Consider the following 22,677-nt stretch of genomic DNA (forward strand, 5'->3'; position numbering starts at 1 on the left):
CCTTGTTCATAAAGGTTACAAAATAATCTTTAACAATATACATATATATATATATATATATATATATATATATATATATATATATATATATATATATATATATATATATATGAATATATATATATATATGAATATATATATATATATATATATATATATATATATATATATATATATATATATATATATATATATATGTATATATATATATATATATATATATATATATATATATATATATATATATATTACATATGAATAATAAATAACAAAAATTGTAAATATGAATTTAAAATACACAGAAAAAATGCAATTACTAACATTCAAGTTAAGGCAACATCAAACCATGACCCACAAATTTTAAATGGAATATTCAAGGGTTTCGTACATAGACCATTTAATGCATGCAGTCAGAAACATATAGAAAATAAACTGAAATTTCTTATTCAAGAATTTGTCGAAAATGGCTACAAACAGTCCAATCTCATAAAAATCATAAAAGAAATAAAACGAAAGTACAAAAAATCTCTAATGACTACTAAAAACATTGACAACATCACCAGTACGTATACAACGATTTTATTACCTTGGGTACCGATATTGTCTCCCAAATTGCGAAAGGTGTTTAGGAAGGCAGGATATAAAACCTAGAGGCAATATTAACACCAAGAAATAAATCCAAACCCCAAATGAACAGCCACCCAGGATTCTATCTTATTAAATGTCATTGTAACATAAAGTATATAGGTGAAACAAAAATGCAAATAAAAATACGCATACAACAACACAAAAACAGTACAATAGGAAATAAACACAACAAGTTAACTGAGACAATTGCAGAACTCTAAAAGTTTAAAAATGTCTAAAATCTAAAAAAAAAGTCTAAAATGCTAAAAAGTTTGATAAGAAAGTTCGTGATGCACTTGAAATACAGTACCGCCAATGTGCCCCTCGACAAAATGGTATCATTTCTGGCGCACTTACGTCAAAAAATGATAAAACCATCCCATTGACATAAAATAGAACTGCTGTTTTAAAAATAAGATATAAACAAAAACAAACAAAAACTTTTAAGCTGAAGACGCTGGTCACAACAATCCAGCGAAAATTTCTTTTAAAAATAAATTTAATATCGAGAAAAATTCGTACTCATTGATGTTTATATAATAATAATAACAATAATAATAATAGTAATAATAATAATAATAACAATAATAATAATAATAATAACAATAATAATAATAATAATAATAATATATATATATATATATATAAATTATGTTAGTGTATTCTTCAAATAGAGTGTTCAAAGTTCTTAAAGAACAGAGCAATAATAAATTAGTAAAAACACTTATCTAATTTTCTTCAACAACTTGTTTCTCCATCAGTAGGTACATCAGGAAGCTGGAAGCAGGAAGCTTCCTGATGAACCTACTGATGGAGAAATAATCTGTTGAAGAAAATTAGATAAGTGTTTTTACTAAATTATATATTTTTATATATTATTAAAGATTATCCACTTTGATGAACAAGGCTGCTGCGCTGAGAAAAAAGGTGAACGTGGTACTAGGGAGGTGGTGGGTATTAATCTAGAAACTTCTAGGTTATGAAGCAAGTGCTTAACCAAGAAGTCACCACTACACAAGTGTTGGCAGATGATACTGAAAATTCTATTAGTAAGGTACAACAAAGAAATGAACTTAATGTTGTAGAGATAGTCGAAAAAATATTTTCAACATATTTTCTTTTGGTATGTAGAAATATATATGTGTGTATATATATATATATATATATATATATATATATATATATATATATATATATATATATATATATATATATATATATATATATATATATATATATATATATATATATGTATATATACACATACAGTACTGGACAGCGAATTAGGAATTTTTATGCTTATCATCAAAAACTGTATTTATATTATGTTTACCTTGGAGATATTATTACTTGTTATGTATTATCAGCTGCAATTATGCTGATATAACATTAACAATTATTGTTGTTATGGTAGTAACATATTTTGCGTAAAATCTCGATTATTTTTACATTTTTAATGATTTGTTTCAAATTTTGCAACAATTTATTGTAAACTGTGCTTTTATTATTTTTTGAACTCTTGCTATAATTAAATTTTCTTTTTAATACCGCTCATTGAACAGTGTAAAATCTATATTAAAAAAATAATATTTATATTAAAATGGGTAAGAGATTAGATATAAGTGCTGCTATAAAGAATGAGATAAAGTTGCTTTTAGAAAATACCACATTTCGGAATAATGAAATTGCTCAAAAACTCAGAATTTCTCCTTAAACTGATGGAAGAATAAAAATAAGATTAAATAGAGGCCAAAATATAGTGGAAACCAACAGGAAGAACTGCAGAGGTATTACCAAAACTACTGATAGAAATAATTGGATGCTTTTAAAGTTGTGTCGAAAAAGGTCAGAAAAAGTCTTCTTTTGACTTAACGCAAGAATGGAATGCCATGACAGGAATTACAGTCAACCCAAGAACAGTTAGAAGACGCCTTTTTAATAATGGATATAAAGCTTACAAGCCAATGAAAAAACCCAAGTTAACCACAGCAATGAAGGACAAGAGATATGATTGGGCTCTCGGTCACACGCATTGGACAATAAAGGAATGGTCTAAGGTTAGCATTACAAAGTTACAAATTTACACACATATACAACTGTGAATAACTAAAACAACAACCTAAATAAATTATTTAAGTTAATTAAATTAATTGCATCTTATTCATTTGTTTGCAATAACTAGAAATTGATTTATTTACATTTACTATGCTGCAATATATTTTTAATTTTATCAATAAGTTTTATTGTCGCTAAAAATCTGTTCGCTACAGTAGCCTTTTATTTGCAAAGGTTTGTTTTTCTGATGAGTCAATGCTGGAAGTTATGGTTGAACGAAGGTCATTTGTTCGAAGGAAGAGAGAAGAAACAAATCTTCCAGAATGTTTTCAAGAAACAGTCAAACATCCTCAAAAGATAATATTTTGGAGCGTGATATTGGTAAAAGGGCCTGGATGATTATACTTTGTGAAAGGAATGATGAGACAAGAGCAATACAAAACCATTCTAAAGACTTGTTTAATACCCCAAATGAATGCATGGTTTGCTAATGGGAATGCAATATTTATGCATGATGGGGCTCCATGTCATAATGCCAAATCCGTAATGAAATTTTTGAAAGACAATAAAATTTCCATATTGCAATAGCCTGGTAACAGCCCCGACCTAAATCCCATTAAAGGACTATGGAATGAACTCAAAAGAGTTCATTCCATAGTCATGCAAACAGCTTCAACAAATACGAGAGACTTAAAAGAAAAATTGATTCAAACATGGCACCACAGTGAACAAATCAGTCGCTTTTGCACCGAATTTATTCAGTCAATGCCGCATCGTATTTCAGCAGTATTAAAGCATAAAGGCGGACATACCAAGTATTAAGTGGTTATATCAGTCAATTTTATTTATGCATTTCTGACATTTCTTTCATGGTTTTCACTTATTTAAGTCAATTTTTGCATTTTTATTTTCAAATTTTGTTTTTATTGTTGAATTGCAATAAAATTGTTATAAAATACTATAAAATGCATTAAATTCCTAATTCGATGTCCAGTACTGTGTATATATATATATATATATATATATATATATATATATATATATATATATATATATATATATATATATATATATATATATATATATATATATGTATATATGTATATATATATATATATATATATATATATATATATATATATATATATATATATATATATATATATATATATATATATATATATATATATATATATGTATATATATATATACCTTTTGCCACAATGCTTACACAATGGATGAATGCTGTTGGCATAGAACTTAGGCATTACACCAAAAAACTGATAGAGAAAATGTTGAATCTTTTATTGCACATGCTTAGTGATTAAACAAATAATAACCTGTCAGCTAGTAGGTAAAATGATACAATACTTTCCAGCTAAAAGCTTGTTGAGTTGAGCACTATAGATTGCAGTGTTCAGTGGAAGCTGGTCCCAGTACACAATGGTGTATACATCTCACCAAACTGAAACCTACACCATTTTGGGGTGCAGGTCAACTTTAGGAGTTGGTTTTAATGTCTTTTCTGCTTAGCCACCATTAGTACAAACTTTTTATATTGAGCGATGACATGGTTAAGTCTTTTAAATGTAAGATGCAAAGACAAGAGATTCAAATAAGTATCTGCTTGCTGACCTAGCTGTTCAATTTGTGTTGTATCTAAACACTTCTACTCAACAAATCTAATGCAATTTCTCAGACTATTTGTTTACTCTCAGTAAATAAAAAAATTTTGGTCTGCAGTATCTAAACTACAATTACTTCTGAAATTTAAAGCAATTTAAATAGAAAGTCACTTTATGAATTACAAAGAGACATTTGTTCCAGACAGTAAAAACTTATAAATAAATTTATAAAATCCAAGATTTTATTATTGTAATAAAATTAAAGTTTATTCAAACTACACTTTTTTTAAAGAGTTTTAAAAAAGTTTAAAAAAATTTATAACCAAACACTTTCTTTAAATTTAAAACCAAGATATATATTAATTATTCAATTTATTTTTTGAGCCAATTGAAAATTAACATCAGTGCAAAATAATGAATAAAAAACAGAATATAAACTTTATTGGTAGTAGGTAACTTAGAAAGTAGAAGAGTAACTTTAAAATAAATCTTAAAAGAAATTTAGCAAATATATTAGATGTTTAGTAATATTATTATTTAATCAAAATTCTTTTATAAACTAAATAAGGTGTAAAATATTAACTTAAAATTTTTTTTCTTTATAAACTTAGGCACAAGCTTTTGAACTGTATAAAGATGTTTTTAAACAGAGGTTGTGTTTACTAGTTTTACTTAAAATATAAAGACTATTAAACAAATCTCTAAAGCTTTTTCAAATGTAACAATTTATTGTTACTTTCTTGCATAATTCAATTAAAATCAAAAAACCATATTGAAATTGCAAACAAAAAAAAACTTAAATTAAACTTCAAGCTTGTGCTAAAAATAAGATATGCTTTTTAAAAAACTTTAATTTATTTACAAAAGCATAAATTAACTCTGTTGAATAGTGAGCAGTTAAATATTTATTAGCAATTAAAAATAATAACTATATATAAAAGTAATTAATAACCATATATAAAAACCCATACCAGGTGTGAGATTTCGGTAATGAAGCAATGTCAGCATTAATTAAACTAATGGTAAATAATCGAGGTCCATTTGAACCAGTTGAACCTGAATAAAAAAATTTTAAATTTAAATAAACTATTATAACAATTTTATATTTTCTTATTTTAATTAATTTGCATTCACTAAATTTTGAAATACCAAAACTTAGTTCTAGGTTATACCTTGCAATGCTTTAAAGCCTTGTACTGGAACACGTGAAGATCCTGTCACAAACTGAAGCAACCTTGCCCTTTTTTCTTCATCATAAAAGTCAACAATCTAAAATTTAGTTATTGAATAGACAAATGAGTTGAATAGAAAAATTAGATTTCTATATTTTATGTTTGCACATAAAATATCAGGTTTTAATAAAGATGCTCCTAGACTTTATTCGTAAGACAATAAAGTAGCTAAAGATGTGAGAAGAAAAAAAGAGTTGAATTTTGAACTTGTGTAAGGAAAATCATGAGATCAAAATAACATATAGTGGATTAGGTAAGATTTTTTTTTTTTTATCCTTTCTCACTTTCCCTTAAAGCTAAGACCTCTGATGCAGTAATGATAAAATAAAACCCACCACAAACACTAACCTTAATAAATTAATAACAACAACTTTTTAAAATGCAATTTCTTTATTTGTTTTTTCCTTGGGGAATGTCATTAGTGATGACATTATATATCATTAAATTTATACACCCCATTGGTTTTAGGTTTAGGTTATAATAAAGTATTTAAATAATATGTGGTTTTATAATGGAATAATTATTTCAATTAAATTTTGAAATACTAATTATATTGTAAGAAGAGGGAATAATTAAAGAAAAACAAGAGCATAAATTAAAAATAATTAAAAACTTTAAAACTGTTTCCATAAAACTACCCTCTCTCCACTTCTTTAGAATAGCTTTAGGTTTGTATATAAAATAAATCTCAAAATCAGTCAACACATTATGAGAAAAAAAGTATGTTTAGGTAGTAGCTTAGTGTATAAATATCAGTCACAGTCAATTACTAGCCAAATCTTGATCAATTTCCTAACCTTAAAAGGCGTATTTATCTAAATAAATAATTAAATAATTTATCTTACGTATGTAACATAAACTTAAACTTTTTACTTTATTCAAATAATGTATCCTTTAAAAAATTATTTACTAAAAATTACTTAATTAACTACACCTTACCCAACTAACAAAGAAAAACTTTATAAATACCTCCCAGAACCATTGTACAATATTATGATCTTTAGAACAGTGTTTTAAACATGTGTTTGCCTTCCAGTCTGCAATGTCAATTTTTCCAAGACCACAAATAAGCAACTAAAGACAAACACAAGTATTAATAAAAATAAAATCAAACCAACTTAAAAGTAATGTGTGTAAAAGTAATAAAAGTTACAAACCTCTAATTCTCTTTCATCGAACATTCTAATAATGTGTTGAGGGACAAGCTCATTAAAACCTTTCATAAAAGCTTTAAACTGCATTTCAACACCATGCCGCAGACGATAGTTTACATATAACCTAATGAACAAAACTTAGACAATTAAAAATAAAAAATTTAAATTTGTGTACATTTAATCTGGTTTTCTATGAGCTATTTATGTAGTCAAAAATCTCATAGTGGTTTTTGGGTTTAAAACTGAGCCTTAAAACAATACAGCTAAAACGCACTAAAACATCCTAAAAATATTTAAAGCTTACTTATATATCGATGGGTTAATTCTAAAACATTGTATGTCAATTTTAGACAGTTGTGGGAAAAATGATTTTAAAAGTTTAAACTCACACAAGTTCAAATATTTAAAATCATATTATAATTGAATAACTTAAAATGGATATCTCCTTTACTCCCTACAATTTGGTAGACGGTAGAGGGTACAAAGATCAACATTTCAACATTCATAACTCAATATAGCCCAAATTTAGACACACGATCTTTAAGAATTAGCCCATCGATATATATATATAATAGAAGAATTTTAATTTTTAAATACTAAATGTAAAGTACCAATTTGAATATATATATATATAGATTATATATATATCACTATCTTTGTGTATTTAGATTAGCACTAACCTAATATATTTTGCACACTTATACTATCTTGAAGCCAAAGTAGGAGGAATATGTTTTGATACTACTGCATGTAACACTGGGTTAAAGAAAGGTTCTTTAATAAGAATATCTATCAATATAGACAAATATCTCTTACTTATTGCATGCAGACATCATGTATGTGAATTAGGAATGGTTAATTTTTGTAATTCAGTTTCAGATGAACGTTCCATAGGACCAGATAATCCTATGTTTAAAAAATTAAAAATTATTTTTGAATGTCCTCATTTTAATAACAACCAAACAAAACTAATAAAGTTTGATTGGAAAGCAGTAAGGGGAACCTTTTTTGAGGAAGCTGCACAAGAGTCTTTAAACTTTTGTCAAGAATATATTACAAAGGGAAAAGAAAGTAAAGATTTTATCAGAGAAGATAGGAAGGAGCTTGCAGAACTTGTTGTGAGTTACCTTTCTCCGTCTTCAGCTTCTATCCAGTGAAATTGAGTTCGTAAATTAAAACAATAAACTCAAGACAGAAATCAGGCTAATAAGTGAATTTAAAGTTTGCTTTTATGCCAAATGGTATTTACAGGCTAATGACGCTATTAGACTCCTTTCTTGATATAAAAGCAATACACCAAATGCAACAGTACTGAAAACTTTGCGACAAACCAGATGCTGTTGATGCAGTTTTAAACTCTTTATACAAACATAGTTGGTATTTAGATTCAAAAATGATTCTTCTTGCTCTGTTGGATGATGATTTGTCATCTAAAAAAGTGCTTAGAAAGTAAGGATTGAGGGCTCTTTTTGAGCTCAAATTTTTTGGGTTTTTTTTTTAACATTTGCCCCAAATTTAGAGTGTATGGTATTTTAGAATTGAAAATTTATATATATATATATATATATATATATATATATATATATATATATATATATATATATATATATATATATATATATATATATGTATATATATATATATATATATATATATATATATATATATATATATATATATATATATATATATATATATATATATATATGTGTGTATATATATATATATACCAAATTTTTACAAATGTTTTGGATTTCTGAGTCTTCAAACCGAATTTGAAGGATAGAAGTGGTAAACATAATTTTAGTTTTAGTGAAGTCATGTATTCGTAGTCTTTTACTTTACAATTGCTCAGAGAATCTCAATTAGATTGAAATCTGAGGAGTTACCAGGCCATTAAGGTGTTTTAATATTTTCTACCATGAATTTGCAGACATTTTTGGATGTATGGCATGTGGCTTAATCCTGCTAAAATATTCCGTTTCCATTTAGAAACATTTTTAACATCTGAAAATAAATGTGTTTGCAGAAACTCTATGTTAGTGTCAGAGTTCATCATGCCAATAACTGGGAAGAGTGCTCCTGGTTCAACAGCAGAGAACAACCAAAACATCTTTTCTAGATACTTGGCATATTGTTCAATATGTCCGAGTCTTATAGGCTCACCATCAGAATGACAACCAAACTTTGATTTGTTGGTCTTGCTTCAAAATGTGAATAATCAGAAAATTAAACCTACAACAATAAATAAGTTAACAATTATCAAGTATGTTATTAAATGAATAACTTAACAATTATCAAGTGTCTTCAATTTAATATCTTCAGCTTTTAAATAGTATGGCTATACAAATAATAATAAATAAAATAATACTAATATAATAAATAAAATAAATTTAACAACTTTGTCATACCCTTCTCTATTAGTCCATTTTTTGTATTCCTTTACCCATAAGAAATGTATTCGCTATACACTTCTCTGTAAGTCTATTTTTTGTATTCCTTTGCACATTAGAAATGTATTCGTCATACCCTTCTCTATTAGTCCATTTTATGTATTCTTTTGCCCATAAAAATATTAATTGCCTCCACACAGTGCTTGAGCAGACATGGGTAGCTAAATCATTCATTAGTTTTTCAGCTGTCTTCTTTGAATTTTTGATTCTCTCCATCATCAGATATCGATCATCTCTCACTGAGGCCTTTTGTTTTCGATCACATTTTCCTTGACTTAATGGTGATAAGCTGCTTGTTGCAAAGTAATACTTCTTGACATTGATCTTGGTTTTCTGAATATAATGTAGCTGTTCCTTGTTGAGATTTATCAGAATACTGAAATAAAGTTAATATTTTTAATCTTTTTCTTGGTGTAGTGTCCATCTTTGTTTATTTACTTTTTTAAATTTAATTATCCTTCTAATCGCAGTTAAATTAGAGAAAATTAGAATAAAACTATATATATATATATATATATATATATATATATATATATATATATATATATATATATATATATATATATATATATATATATATATATATATATATATATAACTTTTATATGTTGTAAGCAAGTTTTTTCCGTATTTTGTTGACAAAAAGTAAAAATTAAAATGCAAGACCGGAATTTTTTTTTGTTATTATATGATAGACTGCCTGCCCCAACCAAACCCTCAGTTGATGTAGCAGCACTCCCTTGCGAGTCAGGCTAAAAGATAGTAGATGTAGCAGCACTCCATTGCGAGTCAGACTATTTGTCAGTCGATATAGCAGCACTCTGTTGCGAGTCAGGCTATTTGTCAGTCGATGTAGCAGCACTTTGTTGCAAGTCAGGGTATAAGATAGTCGATGTAGCAACACTCCGCGCATGATTTACAGTAAAAAAAATAAAAATAAAAACATTTTATTAAAAAACTAAAAATAAAAACATTTTATTAAAAAAAATAAAAATAAAAACATTGTTTATATTGTTAAAAACATTCAGAATGTTTTTAAAAACATTCTGGTCAATTAAATTTGCGTTTTTGCGGTTTTTTTAAAAAACGATTAATTTGATATTAAATTAATGGTTTTTACTTTCTGACAAAACGCAAATGTTGGACGAAAGTCAAAAGTAATTAAAAGTGACATATTTGTTGGCATAAGAATCATTTTTTTCCTTCCGTACTCCCAAATGTAACAAAGTATAGAACTATATATATATATATATATATATATATATATATATATATATATATATATATATATATATATAAGTATATATATATACACTGCAACCATTTTTTATAGACGCATATAGAATTTAGCGGATTTACAGCGTTACAGTGATAATAAAATTGTTCTAACGGTACTTTTGAATAAGAATATGTAAGAAAACAATGATCCATTATGCATCTGATTATTAATTGTCTTGATTGTATTAAAATAATTAAAATAATTAAATTTTGAATATTCACGTGGCAATTTTCTATAGACGCACCAAAGTTTTTACGAGTTTTTACTCTAATTTCTTATATTCTGTAGTATTTTTTATTTTGTGAGTCGAAATTAAGTTGAACTTAACCGAATGCCGAAAGGAAAGGTACTTACCGATATTGAAAAAGGTGAAATATTGGCTTATCATCAAGAAAAAGTTCCAAATCAAGAAATTGCTAGAAGATTAAAGAGATCAGGCCACGTTATCCGTAATTTCTTTAAAAATCTAACAGATTATGCAACAATCAAGAGGAAACCAAAGAAATCTTAGGTTTCAGGCCGTGAAAAACGCAGAATTGTTCAACTCGCATCAAATTCATCAAAAATTTTGAAAACAATAAAGTCAGATTTGGGTTTAAATGTTTGCAAGGAGACGATTAGGAAAGTTCTTAAAGACAGCCCACACATTGTATGATAAAATGAATAAAGCACCAAGTTTGAAGCCCATTCACAAACAAAAACGGATGGAATCTGCCCGCAAAAACATGGTACGCGATTGGGAACAAGTAAGAAAATTTAGATTAAATTCTCATGAATAGGTAAGATGTCAAAATAGCTGAATATTTTTTTTTTCGATATTGGGTGATTTTTTCGGGCGAGAAAAAGTTTAATCTTGATGAGCCTGATGGTCTTAGTAGGTACTGGCGTGATTTGAGGAGAAAACCCAAATATTTTTCGACAAAGAATTTATGGTGGTGGATCTTTGATGGTTTGGCTTGGGTTTTGTGTAACAGGAAAGTTAAATTTAGCATTTACATCTTGCAAAATGAAAAGTTCAGAATACATTGATGTGCTAAAATTATGTTTGATTCCATTTAAAAACAAATATAGACGCAAAAAGTTTGTTTTTCAACAAGACAACGCCAGCATTCACATTAGTAACTAGACTAAAGCTTGGTTTGAAGCTAAAAAAATTGAGCAAATGTGGTGACCTGCTCGCAGTCCAGATTTGAATCCTGTTGAAAACATTTGGGGAATCAGTGTAAGACGTATCTATACTGACCAGAAGCAATATAACTCTGTGGCAGAGCTAAAAGTAGCGGTATCAGAATGCTGGGACGATATGGAGCCAAAAGTGCTGGAAAACTTGGTGGAAAGTATGCCGAAACGAATTTATCAGGTAATTGGGCGCAAAGAGGTCCAATCGAGTACTAAAAATGTGATAAAAACATTTTTTTTGATAGTTTTGTTAAAAAATGTAAACTGCGTCTATAGAAAATAGTCAGCTATCTTTTGAATTTAATTTATTTATGATTGACCTTTTTTCAAATTTGATGTTATTTTTTGATAATTTTCATTATTTTTTGATACTTTATTTATAATTTATTGCAATATACTATAAAAATAAAGTTAAGTACGTTTTTGAGACATAATCCACATGCGCCTATAGAAAATGGTCGCAGTGTATTAGGGCCCTGCGAATCACTATTTTTAGTTTTCGAATCACGATTTGAAGCAGCTCTTGATTCGCAAATCGAAATGAATCATGATTCCAATAAGCTTTTTGAGAAAATCTTAGTTTAACTAAAACATAGATATCCTTAAAATGATGATTTGATTTGAGATTCGACTCAATTTGTAAATCATTGCCTGATTCGATTCAGATTTGATACCATAAAAGGTGATTCACAGGGCCCTAATATATATATATATATACATACAGTATGCAAAAAAAATAATTGTACACTTAAAAAAAAATCATAATTTTAAAAATTACATCAAAAAAGTGAGTTGTCCGTTAAAATATTGGAAGTTTTTTTTTAGATATCTTATCAAGTATTGTCTTAAGAATTTATTTGTGTATTGGTGAATTAATTGCTTTTCATACCTATTGAATTTTACACAATTGATCTAATGATGCATAAAATTGACTGCAAAAAAAATAATCGCATGCTGACAAAATAGGTCGTTATTTTAGCATAAATCAAGCAAATTGAACAATCAGACTAGTTAGCAAAATTGAAAATAGTAATTTTTCAAAATATACTGTTTCAGCAAAATGGCATCAAGAAAACAACATTTGTCTTTCCATCAACAAAGCCTTGTTGTTGATTTGAAAAACCAAAAAGAAACAGGAATTCCTTTTATGACAGTGTCCTCAATTGTTAAAAAGCATAATCTGATTGAAACCGTTACTAGTGTGGCTGGCAGAGGACGAAAACACAAGACCACCAGTGCAATTTATCACAATATAATCATTAATGTGAAGAAAAATAGATTTGTTTTTGCAGCTAAATTAGCTTAACAAGTTCAAGAAGATCACAATATCACAGTAACCCCTCAAACAATTAGAAATTGTATTAGTGAACAAGGATATAGTGGTAAAGTAGTTTGAAAAAAACCTTTTTTAACTGCAAAACAAATGAAACATTGATTAAAATTTGCAAAGAAGTACAAAAAAATGCCCATATTGGAAAAAAATTTTGAGGTCAGATAAGTCAAAATACAACCTCGTCTCATCGGATGGAGTTCAGAAAGAGTGGCAAAAGAAGAAGAAGCTTATAAATTAAGTTGTTTGTGAGGTAGCGCAAAGCATAGAGAAGGAAATGTGATGGTTTGGAGTAGTACGAGTTGGAAAGAAGTGGGGAAATTGACATTTATTGATGAAAAAATGGATGCTTTAACGTATTGTGAAATTCTCAAAGCCAACTTGCGACCATCGACTAAAAAATTGAGAATGGGAAACAATTTTATACTACAGCAGAATAACAATCCAAAATATACCGCTAAGAAAACGAAAGCAAACTTTGACACAAATAACATCAATGTTTTAGAATGGCCATCTAAAACATTGATGTTATTTCTCCATCATCCAGACTTGAATCCTATAGAAAATTTGTGGTATATTTTGGACAGAAAAATTGGTAACGAGCGTTTCATCACCAAAGACGACTTGAAAGAAGCTATAATGAACGCATGGGATAATATAACAAAAGAAGAGACTAAAAATTTGGTCAACTCAATGCCAAATCGTCTAGCTGAGATCATCAAGGCTAAAGGAGGCCCCACTTAATACTAATTTTTATGAAGTTTGATCAATTTGACATTATTTTCGAACTGTACGATTATTTCTTTTGCAGTCAATTTTATGCATCATTAGATCAATTGTGTAAAATTCAATAGGTATGAAAAGCAATTAATTCACCAATACAGAAATAAATTCCTAAAAAATACTTGATAAGATATATAAAAAAAATTCAAATATTTTAACGGACAACTAAACTTTTTGATGCAATTTTTAAAATTATGATTTTTTTTAAGTGAACGATTATTTTTTTTGCATACTGTATATACATATCTCCTTATGAGAAAATAAATGAATGAGAAAATAAATCGAATAAATGGAAACATGAATTGCAAATTTTTCTCTAAACTACCATCTACTCATATTCAAAAAATGCAAATTCGTCAAAAAAAAAAACAGAGAGATTCAAACTATCAAAAGAAAGAAAGGCTTATGAGTGCTCAAATTGTCATTCGAAAACCTTCTGATTTTTAATTTGTAATTCAACCGATGTCTTTAAAAATATTTTTCACCATATATTAACAAACACAGTAAGACAGTTATCTTTTGTTTGGATTTGGAGTTCAAGGAGTATTACAACCAAAATGACATCAAAATCATCCAGTAAGATGCAAATCCTCCAAACTGCCATGAGCAAAGCATAATTGAAAGTTTCTAGGCACTTGTGAAAGGAGTTTTGTTGAAAAGCAACAAATCAGCAAAAGATGAAGAAGAATTTAAGCAAAAATGTATAGAGGCATTGAATGTCACTGACAGCAAGATCTAGGCCATGATGGCAAGAAGGCTTTCACCTAATCCACTATACTCTTTAAAAAATTAGATTACTCTCTAAGCACCCTTTCGTACAAACTGATTAAAAACTTTAAATAATACAATAAACTTCAATATAAAAAATTTATTTAGAATTAACTAGATAAGTATTTATCATGTTTTGCTAATTATATGAAACTGGAAAGTTTTTCTGCCCAAACGATATATATACATATGGGCAATTCCATTTTTATCTTATGTACACGCACAACAACTTTATCAAATATTTGCCTGTAATTATTAATATTTAAACTGTAAATTAAACTTTTAGTTATTTTGTATGAAAACTGTAAGCTGTATTTTGTATGCAAGCTTCTAAGGAATAAAATAACCTAAAAAATTTTAAGAAGATGAACTTATTACTGATAATGCCACTTAACTTAAGTTCATCTTTTGGGTCAGATTTCTGCAAAACAGTAAAGCCGTTTGTATTAGAAACTTTCACAAGATGTTAAGAATTCTATACCAATTTAAAAATATATAAAAATTTATCAGAGGTACTGCCTAAGGAAAATAAACTGGTTTTTTTGATACTATATATTTAACTTACGTTACATCACTTACGTTACCGAGTGAATATAATCGAGTTAGAGTAATGTAACAAAAGAATTGAACTCATTCATCAAAAATAATTAACATAAGAAATTTAAAAAAACTAGTGGCACTCTTCCTGTGTGATTTTTCATAACATTTAGGAAAGTTATTAAATCAGTTTTAACTGCAAGACCAAGAGCAACTTAAAAAAATTATTTTAGTATTACAACTTTACTAATACTTATTTGAGTCTTTTGATTAAGAAAATCTTTGGTTTGGTTTGTTGAAGTTTTTAATTACAGTTTTTACATTTATGCTTATTGCTTTATTTTTATGTTAATGTTTTAATATTTTAATGTTTTATGTTAATGTTTTAATATTTTAATGTTGAATTTTTAAAATGCTGCAAAGTATTTACATTTAAATTTTTTTAAATATTTTCGACGTAAAAACTGCTATCACAGTTTCGGAGGGAGAGGGGTTCAGGTATATATGATCGTTTGTGAAAGGAGGGAAAGGGTTAAGAATTGACAAATATAGGATGACGTGCTTTATGGATGATCCCCATTTATTGCATTAACAAATGATTTGTTTTACTAAAACAAAAATAAAAAAAGTTCTAACTGATCTTTTTATATTAGGAGAATAGTAAATAAATCTTTTTTTTTTTAAATGTCTAAATAAAAATAATTAAATAAACCTTATTTTTATTTAAATAAGAAATATAATATAACATAAAAAAATAAAAAAACAATAATATAAATGATTTTAATTAAAAATACTAAAAAAAAAAGATTTTTTTTTAAAATTCTTCTAATATAAAAAGTTTCATTTAGAACCTTGTCACGAAGTAAGAATTACTTAATGACCTAATTCATTTTGTTAAAGAAAAACCGCCAGAACTTTAGTGTGGTTTTAATTTAAGTTACACAAATTTATAATAAAAATGTGCTTTAAGTAAGCATCGTTATGCAAAACTTTATATTTAAAAACATAACATTTAATATTCTTTTGCATATATTATTAAAAAATTTAAGCTTTTAAACCAAATCTTGGAAAAAACAAAACTTTATCACGTTTTTGTTAACTTATGTTACATGAAAATTGCACAAGTTTCTTCATTATTTTCTTGAAATATATATATTTTATAAAGTATAAAATCTGACCAACAACAATTTGAACATGTTAGCTCCATTATCACGCTAAATCAATTCCAATTATACAAATAAATTCATGGTAAAATAATATTTTACAACGATACTTTTTTTATCATGCGACAATGAGAAAAACTGAAACTTTCGGAAGCATAAAAATGACTAAAATAAATTAATTTTAGTACTAAAGGTATATTTTAAATAAACTTTCATGTGTCTACATCAATATTCATTTGTTAAAAGTTGATGAAAAAAAGAATAAGATTTAACTACTTTTTCATTATACATATATATATATATATATATATATATATATATATATATATATATATATATATATATATATATATATATATATATATATATATATATATATATGTATATATATATATATATTTATATATATAAATAAATAAATATATATATATATATATATATATATATATATATATATATATATATATATATATATATATAGGCTTCAGCAGGAGTAAATGAGGTATGAATAACCTGTCTAAATTGGACTTAGCAAGCTATGTGCGCTACCATTCTAAATGGTCTTGCACAGGTTTTTATGAGAAGTTAAATTTATTATGTTTTAATTATAATATTTTGATTTTTCCACTGAACTTTTATTTTTGTTTCTTTATTCCAGGGAGTAAAAACATTCTTTAATTTCAAAAAAATTTCTTGAATTCAAACGCTTTTTTTTTTTAAATTAGTTTTTTTAATACTTAGTTATAATCAAATATATAAAAATGTTGTAATATAATCAATTTAATAAAATAACAATATAAAAATACAACACATCGTCATTAAAAAAGATTGATCATATTTCTATATATTATTATAAGAGTTCATTTATTTATCTTCCTTTTTGTGAATAAAACTGTCATTAAATATAAAAACTTTAACAAAAAAATTGAAAAAATGCAGCACTTTTGTATAAAGAAACTAATTTAGCATTATTTGGTTGCACTTGTTTTGTCCGATACTATATTTATATATATATATATATTTATATATATATATATATATATATATATATATATATATATATATATATATATATATATATATATATATATATATATATATATAATTTAAATTAATTTTAACAACACACTATATTAACAAGTACGAAAGAAACAAATCGTTTACGACTTTTGTAATTAAATCTTAAATAAATGAGTTGTACACTTGTAAAGTTAAAATAAGAGTTTTTTAAAGTTTTTTTTCTTTGATCAGAACCATTTGTATGCCTTTAACTTTGTGTATTTTTTTGTTCTTTGTTTTTGTTTTGTTTTGTTTTGTTTCTTTACTTTGGAATTGTATATTTGGTTTTTTGTTGTCTTTATTTCAGATATAATTGAACCAATAATTTGCAAATATTGCAACAACAAAAAAAAAAAAAAAAAATTTCTGAGAAATTTTCATAATGAATGTAGCAATTTTATGGAAATTTATTAGTATATTTACACATTATTGTTTTAATAAAATAATGGATTAAACTATACAAAATTTTATCATGCTTCTTCAGTTCATTTGTTTCTCTTGTGCTTTGTGAATAAAAACGTTTACAAATAATTAAATTTTAAAAATCAATCTGCAATATCTCTCAACATTTTTCAATTCTACCAGATATTTTTTCACTTTTCACTTTATACAAGAGGTTTGGAACGAAAATAATGTTCTTTGGATGGCCCTGAAGACCAAATGCATGCCAAATTTGTCAGGGTCAAACCATTTTTTGGTAAACTAGAGGTACTGTTTTTCCCATTTTTGTAATAAAACTAAGCGACGTTGTTACAGTATATGAGTGTATATATGACAAAAGACAAACTAAACAGGATGGTAAGTCAGCCAGCAGAAGTCAGCCATCATTCTCTCATCGGCGCGCCCCTGGTAACGATGCTCAATAGTTGAAATCGTTTGGTGGAAACGTTCTCCATGCTTGTCTGTAATGTTTCTTTCAAAATGCTTGGGGAAAAAGTCCAAATGGCTTTGCAAAAAGTGAATCTTTGGGGACATGTATACATTCATTTCTTTGAAGGCTGATAACAGTTCAGAGATGATGTCTTTATAGCCGTCTGACCGGTGCTTGCCTGAATAAATGAGTGCAAAGAAGAAATTCTTTGATAGAATACAAGTATTATGTACTTAATTCCTAAAATTTTCAGATACTTACCCAGAAAGTTCTCCACACAGTCTTTCAAAGCCTTCCATGCTCTGAGCTCAATCGGGGACAAGGAATCAGTAAACTGTTGGCTTTTCAAAAGTTTTCAAGTGTCTGGTCCAACGAATACTCCTTCCTTAACTTTTGCAAGTGACAGTTTTGGAAAGGTCTCTTTTACGATTTTTATCAGTTCGCTGTCGGAGTGTAATGCCTTAACAAAGTTCTTAAACAGGCTAAGCTTTATGTACAATGAAGGTATAATAACTTTGTCAGACTGAACAAGTGGCTCATAGTGAATATTATGAACACCAAGAGTCGCATTGCCTCGCACTGGCCACTCATTCCTGATGTAATGCTCATGTTTAGCGTGGCTATTCCACAAACATATGAAGCATGTGTATTTCACATAACCTCCTTGCATACCTGTCAGCAGACCTTCAACTTTCAGATCTGAGCAAACTCTCCACTGAAATGTGTCATAACGAACAAGCTGCAAAATAGATTTCATAGTTTCATAAGATTCTTTTGCTGTAATTGAGTAAGCAATCGGGATGGCTGGATATTGTTCTCATTATGCAAAAGGACCACCTTTACACTTCTTGTGCTGCCATCAATGAACAACCACCAGCCATTCTCCACTTGTGTATAGATACCCATCTTTATCAACAAACCAGGAATATCACATTAAAATACAAAGTTAAGTGATAATAGATGATAATTACTTTAATATCAAGTCAAATAAATGTATTTGTCCTATACATTCATTAGAGTAAAAGCATCATAGAAATTATAACCATCGACTTCTCTTAGTATAAAGTATATGAAAAATGGAGAAATAAAAATTTCCATTTTACAAAAAAATGGTAAAATTTCATATAATGGTATAAAAATTCAAGTCTAGCAGTGTTATTTAGATGTTACTTAACTAAAATTGTTTTTATTCAATTGATTTTATACTTTTTTTTTCCACTCATTGTACTGTAAATTTAATACTAACTTAAACTGTTTGTAATTTGTATTATTGCAGATAATAGTTCTGTTTTTTGTTACACCTTTTCAGATGGAAATTTTTTTTCAACACTTGCTAAATTAAATTTTTTTATTTTTTCTTGAACTTTGCCATCCATGTTAAAATTACATTATTATATGAGAAGTTTTTAAAAATTAACTAAACAAAAAACACAGCTTATTTAATATTTCTTTCCTAAATATTTATATTTTGTGCGGACTTTATTTTGCAGTATTTGTAATTTTTTGAGAAGTTTTTTTTTTGATTTTTGAATTTGAATTTTATGGCTGATGATTGATTACAAGGCATAAAACTTCAAGTTCCATAATTTGATGCTTTTTTTTCATTTAAATTATATAACATTATATATCTAATATATCCCATATATCAAATCAATTGCAAAAAGTTTCAACTTAATTTGTCAATTGCAAAAAGTTTCAACTTAATTTGTAATTAAGAAATTTAGACATCATAAAACATAAATATAGGCTTTGGAATTGTAGCTGCTTGGTTTTGTAGCTGCTTATCCTTTTTGCAATGTTTTCTTTTTATTCTCCTTCTTTCTAAAAACATTACTATATTACTTTTCTGTATTTTATCGAAAATGCAAACTAAAAACATTATTGCTTATTTGCAATATTATACTATATATACATTTTTTATATGTTTAATTGTACATATTTTGTATGATTAAACATATAAAAAATGTATAATATTAAAACTAATATATTATTAGAAATAAATAAAATTTTAGCACTTACTAATTGGAAGATTAAACATTTTTAATAAAAGAATTACCTTTTTATTTTGAATTTTATAACTCATTCTAATTCCAATGTTTGCGTGATTTTAATTTCATTTTTATGTCCACTGAATTTAATTACAAATATGTGCGTGATTTACAAAAGTTTAATTAATGAAGTTATCAAAATATAGAAGGTTTATTAAACTACAAAAGTTTACTTAACGTCCGTTCAACTGATAAAGTTATCCAAATACATAAGGTTTATTAAATAAACTTTAGCTATTGTTATTTTAAGTAGAAACTATTTTTGAAGAGAAAGATTATATTCGAAATTCAAATGATTGATTGTGAATTAATGAAACATCTGAAGTTAAAATTCGGCACCAAATTATTGGTTATAACAAAAACGTCAGGAAAGTTGTAAAAATGTTTAAAAGGTTCCCAAACAGAAATGAAAATTATTTACAAAAGTACGTAAAAATTCAGTTTAGAAAGATCATCCATTTAATCATGGATTGCAAAATCTGATGTAGCAGCTTAAATGAGAACTTAAAATTAAAAAAAATTATTGTGCTAAAAAGGCACTTCTAGATTTAGAATTGGATTCCAACATCGGTGATTCAATTAAGATGAACAAACCCTTTCTCTTTTAGACAAGGTGCAAAAATGCATTGTAAACAAAGATGAACCTACTCCTGCAGCCAACCTTCAACCATTGTCATATTGTTGCTTCTCTTTCTCTTTTCTATAAATATTTCAATCGGCACTGCTCTGATAAGCTAGTGTCTCTTTCTAAGTGCTCCAAAAATTCTTATTCATCTAGTTATTTTCCTTGAAGATCAGTTCTTTGGAATTTGCTTCCTTCATCTTGTTTTCCTGATTCATATAACTTGCAATCTTTTAAGTCGTCTGTCAAGTGTATCTCTATAACCTCATCTTTTTTCTTCCAGTAACTTCCAACTCTAATACCTGCTCTTATGGTTGCTTGCAGCTTTCTTGAAAGTGAAGATGTCAAAAAAAAAAAAAAAAAAAATTTAGTATAGTGTAAATTTTTTTTTTCAAATTGTTATAGTTTTTCCTATCTTTATAGCATACAGCCTTTTTAAAAAAAGAAAAAAATAAAGAATAATGAAAAGACTCCTTTGCAGTACTCTTTTGCAGGCTATAAGATAGTTAATATTTACATGAAGCCCCCTGGCAACAGGCTATTTCAGTGTAATGTCAGAGATATTATCTAAAAACGCATTTATTGTTCATAGTGTTAATTTTATTTCAAATAAAACATTTATAAAATTTCTTTTTAATAATCTTAAACTAAAAGGTTAGCATAATTAAATATATTAAAAAAACAAGAAATTTAAACATTTAATATATTTTACTTACTTCAAAAACTCTTTCTTATTATCATCTGTTACAGGTATTTGGCTACCATCTTTTTTCAAATCATATAAGGTTGTTTTACCAAATGAGAGATGTTCAACAGCAAAAGTTTGAAAAATGACATCATTAATTTTGTTTTCACTAAAATTGCATTAAATAAAGATGGAAAAAATTTTTTTTTATAAATAAAAAGGAAAAAAGGTTTGCACTAGGTATTCTTCCATTAGGATAAGTTAGAGAATTTCGAGCAACAGAATTTTGAACAAACAGCCTCTAGTATCAAAAAAATCACACTCACATTCATTTTATCTAAGGGATTGACCATAAATTATGCAGAGCTAAATTTAAGTAATAAATAAAGACCAAAATTTTTCTTCTGCAGTCTTAAAAATTGCAGCCCAAAAAAAGCAATAATATTTATTATCTTTTAATTTTAACTTTTAAATTAAAAATTTAGAATTGCATAATTTATAGAAAATCCTAAAGTGATGCTTTATTTTTAAGATAATAAAACCTTTTCCATCAAGTTTTTTTTAATCCCAGGTGGGTAGTCCAAATACTTATTATAACAAAGATGATATAAGCCACCACACAAAAAAACAAGGGTATTTTTAAATTTTACACATAATTATGCAAGAATGGAGCACAACCCTTATTTTAAAAATATATTAGTAGTAACTCAAGTTTCCCAAATAGGTTCAGTAAACAAAAAAGAAATTTACAAATAAATATTTTGATGCACAAATTATTAAAGGCATCATACATCAAGCTATTTGAACAAATTTAATTCTAAAATATTAAATTTTGTGTACTTTTCATATTTACTATTAAATTTTTTATTTCTTAGGAATATCTTTTATCTTAGGATAATGAAGATTGAAGTCTGTCAGAGCAAAAAAAAAATTAAATTACACCTAGAAAAGATATCAGCATGGCTTAATTTCTTTTAACTATGCAATACTTTAATTCAAATTAGAATTTGCCAAAACTTAATTATTAAGTAATGTTGTTATTGTTAGTGACTACAGACTTTAAGAAGAAAAGATAAAATTAATAAAAAAAGCTATACTGGTAGCTGTTATCAAAGTCCAAGATAATCATTTGTAACAGGGCAAAGCAAGTTTAAAATATACCATAAAAGCTTGGACAATTTGGGCTGCACAGCAAAAAATTTATAAA

The 22,677-nt window shown here is 26.6% G+C and overlaps 1 protein-coding gene across 1 annotated transcript in view; it reads right to left on the minus strand.

Annotated features, from left to right (window-relative positions):
- The window catches only part of LOC100213637 (E3 ubiquitin-protein ligase SMURF1), a 62,079-nt gene that overhangs the window by 2,281 nt on the left and 37,121 nt on the right, over nt 1-22,677 (minus strand). The window contains exons 15-19 of the mRNA XM_065803268.1: nt 21,502-21,639; nt 6,697-6,817; nt 6,509-6,613; nt 5,480-5,576; nt 5,279-5,363 (exon numbers count right to left, since the gene is read on the minus strand). Of these exons, the coding sequence (XP_065659340.1) occupies nt 5,279-5,363; nt 5,480-5,576; nt 6,509-6,613; nt 6,697-6,817; nt 21,502-21,639 (546 nt within the window). The remainder of the gene's footprint in view (nt 1-5,278; nt 5,364-5,479; nt 5,577-6,508; nt 6,614-6,696; nt 6,818-21,501; nt 21,640-22,677) is intronic.

This window comes from Hydra vulgaris, chromosome 08, assembly GCF_038396675.1.
Source record: "Hydra vulgaris chromosome 08, alternate assembly HydraT2T_AEP".
Classification (NCBI taxonomy): domain Eukaryota; kingdom Metazoa; phylum Cnidaria; class Hydrozoa; order Anthoathecata; family Hydridae; genus Hydra; species Hydra vulgaris.